Below are 6242 nucleotides of genomic sequence, written 5' to 3' on the forward strand. Positions count from 1 at the left end.
CCTGCGGCTGCTCCCCCGCCTGGCAGCAGATAAAGCAAAAACCCTCCCCAAACCCAGCCCAGGTGGGAGCTCGGGGGCACATCCTGCTCCTCCCTTGCAGTGCAGAGCAGCTCCAGGCTGTGCACTGTGTCTGCGGGCCCAGGAGCCAGCAAAATGCTGGCACGGATGGAGCACAGAGGTGTGCAAAGCAGAGGGTTTGTGCAGGGGGATGGCGCTGCCCCAGCGTCCTGCTGTGCGCTGGAGGGGCAGCGAGGTTTTGCTCTCGGTGCAGAACAAAGGCAGTGGGTTTGGCGCTGCTTTCCCAGCATGGAAAGCAAATGTTCCTTCCAACAGGCAGCTCCTGCATGCAGTGTCTGCAAGGCACGAGGCCCGTCCTGTGGCAGATATGCGGAGTGGCCGTCCCGTTTCCCGCCCCAGTCTGAAGCATTTGGTAGAAAAAATTGTCCTTAAACACAGTCCTGAAATGAGGATTCATGGGTGGCACTGCGTTAATGGATTGAGTCACCCCACTGTCACCTCCCACAAAAACAAACCACGGCCAATTTGCATGTGAGATAGCCAAGTTTGTCTCCATTGGATGGGTGATGGAGCCCTGAGCTGGGGGCTGGCCCTGTGCTTAAGCATCTGAATGGAAAGTTGGGGTTGGACCCAAATGCCAGAGGGAGACCGACCCGTGTGTGTGTGTGTGGCTGCAGGGATGGACCTGTCGGCCAACCAGGATGAGGAGGGCGACCAGGAGACCTACCAGTTGGAGATCAACAAGGACACCAAGAAATGCGCCTTCCGCACCTACACGGGCAAGTACTGGACCCTCACCTCCAACGGGGGCATCCAGTCCACCGCCTCCACAAAGTGAGTCCTCACCTCCTCCCCCCTGCTGCTTTGGGACCCCTTTGCCGTCTCCACGGGTGCAGAGATTTGAGCAGCAGGGAGGAACCCAGGTGCTCACCCCAAAATGAGAATTCCCAGAGCCCTGGGGAAGGCTGGCGCTGCCAAAGACATAGAATCATTAATTAATGTTGGAGAAGGGTTCTAAGATCATCAAGTCCAACCCCAACCCACCCCCACCACTACACCGTGTGTCTCCATGTCCCTGGAAGTGTCACCTCCAGGGATGGTGACCCCACCACCTCCCTGGGCAGCAGTGCCAGCTCCCGACTGCTCTTTGGGAGAACAAACCTTTCCTAATACCCAACCTGAGCCTCCCCTGGTGCAACTGAAGGCCATCGTGTCTCATATTGCTGTTACCTGTGGTCCTTGGGGTGGGGGTCCTTACCCTTACGGCTTCCTTCACCCACCAAAATCCCAGCCAACCTGGGCTGTCCCCAGCCCCTGGGGGTCACAGAGCCACGCTCTGCCCATAGGAACGCCAGCTGCTACTTCGACATCGAGTGGTGTGACAAGCGCATCACCCTGCGGGCTGCCAACGGCAAATACGTGACAGCAAAGAAGAACGGGCAGCTGGCAGCCTCCATGGAGACAGCAGGTAAGGGAACCGGGGCTCTGGGGCACTCTAAGGGCGGGTGGGTGACAAACGGGAACGCTGCTCGCCGTGCCCATGGTGCCACCTGTGGGTCCCCACACTGACGGCCGCTGTCCCCTGGTGCAGGTGAGACGGAGCACTTTGTGATGAAGCTGATCAACAGACCCATCATCGTGCTGCGTGGTGAGCACGGCTTCATCGGCTGCCGGAAGGTGACCGGCACCCTGGACTCCAACCGCTCCTCCTATGATGTCTTCCAGTTGGAGTTCAATGATGGAGCTTACAACATCAAGGGTGAGCCTGCAGCTCGGGGTGATGTGTGTGACCGTCACTGCTTTGGGGGGATTTTTTTAGGGGATTTGGGGGGATTTTAGGGGTTGGATGTTCCAGCTGGGCCCTCGTGGTGGCTCACGGGTCCCCTCTGCCCACAGATACCACTGGGAAGTACTGGATGGTGGGCAGCGAGTCGTCCGTCACCAGCAGCAGCGATACGCCCGTGGACTTCTTTTTTGAGTTCTGCGACTATAACAAAGTGGCCATCAAAATCAATGGCAAATACCTGAAGGGTGACCACGCCGGGGTCCTCAAGGCATCCGCCGACACCATCGACGCCTCCACCCTCTGGGAATATTAATGCACTTTAGCGTTCCTCCCATTGCCAACCTCTCTTTCCCCCGTCTGTGGTTTTTTTTTGTTTGTTTGTTTGTTTGTTTTTGGTTTAATTTCTCCTCTCTGTACAAGGATTTCCAGCCTGGCTTGCCCTCCCCGTAGAGCCCAGTGCGTGGTGTTGGAGGTGGTCTCCCTTCATCTCATTAGGAACTGGATCAGTCGCCCAGCAGTGCGGTGCAGCCTATCATTCCAAAGGGGTTTTTTCCCCTCATCTCTGCTCGTGCCCACCCTGGCCCCGAGCATCACCTCGGCCCTTCTATTTTCCCTTCCCCTATCGGAAAAAAAGAAACAAAAGAGAAGGAATAAGGTCACCCCTGTGCTCCCCTCTGCCATACCCTCACTCTGTGCCCCGAGGTCCCCGTGGGGCTGTGCCCCTGTTCCTGTCCCCAGCAGCAGGTCTGTGCCCCACATTGGTGACAGGAGGACAGGGTGGGGGCACGCAGCCCCCGTTCCTCCCCCATTGCTGGGCGTGGGCACCAGCTGGCAGCAAACCTGCAGACGTCGGTTTGCAGAACAGACAAATTCCTTCGCAAACTTTGCACAGTGAGATTTGTTCAGTTTTACTTTTTTCTTTTCTTTTTTTCCTCATTGAATACTGGAACAGTGATGCCAATCGCTGAGCACCCATTGGCCGGGCTGGGGGGCTCCTGTGGGGCTCCTCCTGAGCTGCGGCCGCGTGCCACCTCTTGACTGGAAAACAGAAAAAAAAGAATAATGACCAAAACAGTATTTTTGTTAGCCTCTATTTATATACGCTGTCGGCAGCACTGTGTTCTGTACCCGGTGGAACGATGCTGGCGATGCCCGGCTGTTCCTCATGGCGTTGGGGTGCTTTATCCTTCAGCCTCCCCGCGGACACCGCAGCACCTTTCACCCCCAGCCCCAACCTGAGGCTGCTGGCGGTGCCACCGCCGTGCCATAACCCGGGGCTCTGCAGCCTTAAAGCTCTGTGATCCCTCCAGCAGGGCTTGGTGCTACGCTCCCACCGCCCCATCCCCAGCATGGGGACACCGCCCCGGCTCCAGCACCCGCTGCCTCCCAAGGAAGAAGTGTCCTGATGGAGCCCGAGTGGCCCCGTGCCCTGGCACACACACACTGCTGCCTTCGCACCCGCCGTGTCTCCTTTGTGTCCCCCCACCCCGCTCCGGCTCTGTGTGACTTTAGGTCCTCACCTCCTGTCTCCTCTCCTCGGGCGTTGTGACCCTCCGTAAGCATCTCACTCTGAAATTTAAGTCTGGGGGGGGTTTGTTCATTTTGGGGTGTTGGTTTTAGTACCTTTTTTTTTTCTAATTATTATTATTTTTTTTTTGTAAGTGCCATTTGTATAACTTAAACAACAACAACAAAAATAGCTTCAACTGGAGAAAGATGAATAATAAAAAAAACAAGACCTGCATTCGGATACGAGTGGCGACGTGTGGTCTGTTGGGGCTCAGGGGGTCCTCAACCCATTGGCATCCATGGGGCACAGCCTGGCAGCTGGAGCTGTGGGTTTGTGGTCAGGCAGCGCAGCCCAGGGCTCTGTGTGACTGGTACCCATTGGCTCCTTCCTCCGGCCTCAAAGCCATCGCTGGATGGAGGCTGGGGGGCGTTCTGTGGTGCCCAGCAGCCCCCAGGATGCTCCAGAGCCAGTGTGGGTCAGAGCTGCTCCTCCTGGCTGATGGGGAGATAAAAAAGGGGAAAAGAAAAAAGCAGATCTCTCTGTGCAGCACATCCCAGAGCGGGTGTGGGACCCCATCCTGCAAACAAGGGCTGAGCAGAGGAAGGATGCGATTCCGCTGCTATAAACAAAGCAAAAATTAAAGCTGTGCAGGAAACGTCAGCACTTCTCACCTTCAGCCCCGCGCCCCACTGAGCCGTGCTCACACCTCCTGGTTTCCATTTACAGGAGCGACTGGAAACCATTTTCTATTCCATTTCTCCCGACAGCATTTGGAGAGCGTTAAGCTGGGGGAGGACGTGTCTGCTCCCCCCATCCCATAAGCACAGCCTGGAGCTGGAAGCCAGAGTGCACAGATTTATTTACAAAAACAACACACAAAAAAATCCAAATTACAATATAATACAGGGAAACTCTGTACACACGGAATATGAGAACGGTTTTACTACCAGAAGGTAAAGAAAAATATTTATTTATTTTATTTCAATAAACCAACCTATTTGTTTTTCAGCTATTGTTATACAAAGTTGCAGAACATGCACATCTTTACAGGGTTTCTTTCTTTTCATAGGACGTTTTGCTAAGTGCAAATACTAAGTTTCTCTCCCCACCTTTAAGGCAAGTTAAACGGGACACCGCAATTAACCATAATGAGTACCTGGTAGAGGATGCAGCCACAGCTCCTCCAGGACGTGAGGGGACACAGCCAGGGGCTCTGCTGGCTCTGCAGAGCTTTGCTTTTGTAACAGAACGACCCAAACCAGCAATGGACTCAAACATGACCAGGAACCACTGCTAGGCATCTCCTAGGCCAGAGGGAAGGAGCAGCCCAGGCACACGCACCACAGTTCTGAGGGAGAACAGCCCTATCCCTGCCCCTCTCTTGAACCCTCCACGGCTCTTCCTGCAGTGTGACATCACTCTGGGGCAGCAGGATGAGCCCTGTGCCCCAGGGAGGTGATGGTGCTGACCCACAGACATGGGGACAGACCCCAGGCACCACTCACCCCATGCCATCTCCAGTGCCACCTCACCGCTTCTGTCCCTTTTTCTCCATCCTCGAGCTTCTCCCTGCCCAGGCTGAGATCCCAATATGGCCGTGCTTTTCTACAAAGCACCAAAAGAGGGAATGGGAGCCCAACTTCTGCTATCACAGCACTGCCTGTGCCGAGGACATGGCTACTGCAGGAGAGCAGCAAAGAGTGCAACTGTGCCTGCGAGAGACCCTGCAGTGCTGCACCAACGCAGAGCAAGTGCAGCCAGATGAGAGCTGCAGCACAGCACTGAGTGCCACCTCCATCCCCAGGACAGAGGCACTGAGCATCCACCACCCACCTGTCAGAGAGGTGGGCAGATCTCAGCAACTGAAGCATATTGGCTCCGGGGATGTCTTTAGGAATAGACTAAGAAGGAAAAATTAAAAAAAAAAATTAAAAAGAAAAAATAATAAGTGATGGCAGCAAGTGAATAACCACTGGGTTATTAATGCTAGAGGCCATGGCACTGAGGGGTGGGAACGCTTGGTAGGATGCGTTCAACCCACAGGAAATGTCTGAGAGCAGAGACTGAACTCTGAAAGGCAAGGAAGTGCTACCTGAAAAACAAACACAGCCCAGGGACACCTGGATGCTGGAACGTGGGGGAAAGCAGGATGCAGCACAGCCCAAACAACCTGGGATCTGCTGCACAGGGGTGGGTAAGAGCCAGCCCAGAGCTCCTGCTGGGTTTGCCCCTCCAAATGCTTTGCTGCTTTGGGAGCTGTCCCAGACACAAAGCACAGCCCCTGTGTGCAGAACATGTTGGTGGTTACCGACACTTACACCACAGCACATGTCACACACAGCTGTCTATTACCTACCCCTGACTGCTGGTGGGGATTTGGGATGCCTGCATGAGAACAGCAAAAGAAAGGCCATGTGCTGGAGGCTGGGGGGCAGCTCCCTGCTGGGAATGAACACCTGAGGCTGCAGAAGGGGCAAACTGTGCTCTCAAGGATTGAGGTGGCCGAGTTTTCTGTTTCCTGAAGCCCTGAGATGGGATGTGGCTCTGGGCTGCTGAACAAGAACTGAGCAGTGAGATGGCTGCTGCATCCCCTCACTCCTTGCAGAGCGAGAAATGCTAAAACTACATTAACTTGGTTTGGAACAATTTATTTCTGCTGGGAGGTGTTAGCAGGTTACAGGGATGCTGGAGAACATGGGAACCCCAAACCTTGGGCTTAGGGCAGCCGAGTCCCATTACCTTGTTCCTGAAGGTCTTACTCAGGTGCCAAGTCCCTCCTCCCTTCCCACAGGACTCAGGCTGTTGCAGCTGCTCTGGCCAGCAGGAAGGTTGGAGTTTTGGAAGACTCCCAAGGATCTTTTGCATCCCCTGTGCTCCACAAGTCTCATTTTCCCTCTCAGCAGCTGTCTGAATAGTCTTTGCCAAATA

The 6242-nt window shown here is 54.8% G+C and overlaps 1 protein-coding gene and 1 long non-coding RNA gene across 2 annotated transcripts; one reads left to right on the forward strand and one right to left on the reverse strand.

The window, feature by feature from the left end:
- Positions 1 to 70: 70 nt before the first annotated feature.
- LOC100540451 (fascin-like) lies at positions 71 to 2446 on the forward strand. The gene is made up of 4 exons (XM_003210598.4): positions 71 to 852; positions 1365 to 1486; positions 1610 to 1777; positions 1915 to 2446. The coding sequence occupies exons 1-4, from the start codon at positions 629 to 631 to the stop codon at positions 2115 to 2117; spliced, it is 717 nt and encodes a 238-aa protein (XP_003210646.2). The 5' UTR covers positions 71 to 628; the 3' UTR covers positions 2118 to 2446.
- A 264-nt stretch (positions 2447 to 2710) lies between these two features.
- On the reverse strand, positions 2711 to 6236 carry LOC104913419. Its single transcript, XR_002120195.2, has 3 exons — positions 3986 to 6236; positions 3544 to 3809; positions 2711 to 2842 (listed from the first exon to the last, which is right to left on the reverse strand). It is a non-coding gene; the product is annotated as an uncharacterized LOC104913419 (long non-coding RNA).
- Positions 6237 to 6242: the final 6 nt, after the last annotated feature.

Source organism: Meleagris gallopavo, chromosome 16 (genome assembly GCF_000146605.3).
Source record: "Meleagris gallopavo isolate NT-WF06-2002-E0010 breed Aviagen turkey brand Nicholas breeding stock chromosome 16, Turkey_5.1, whole genome shotgun sequence".
NCBI classification, from domain to species: domain Eukaryota; kingdom Metazoa; phylum Chordata; class Aves; order Galliformes; family Phasianidae; genus Meleagris; species Meleagris gallopavo.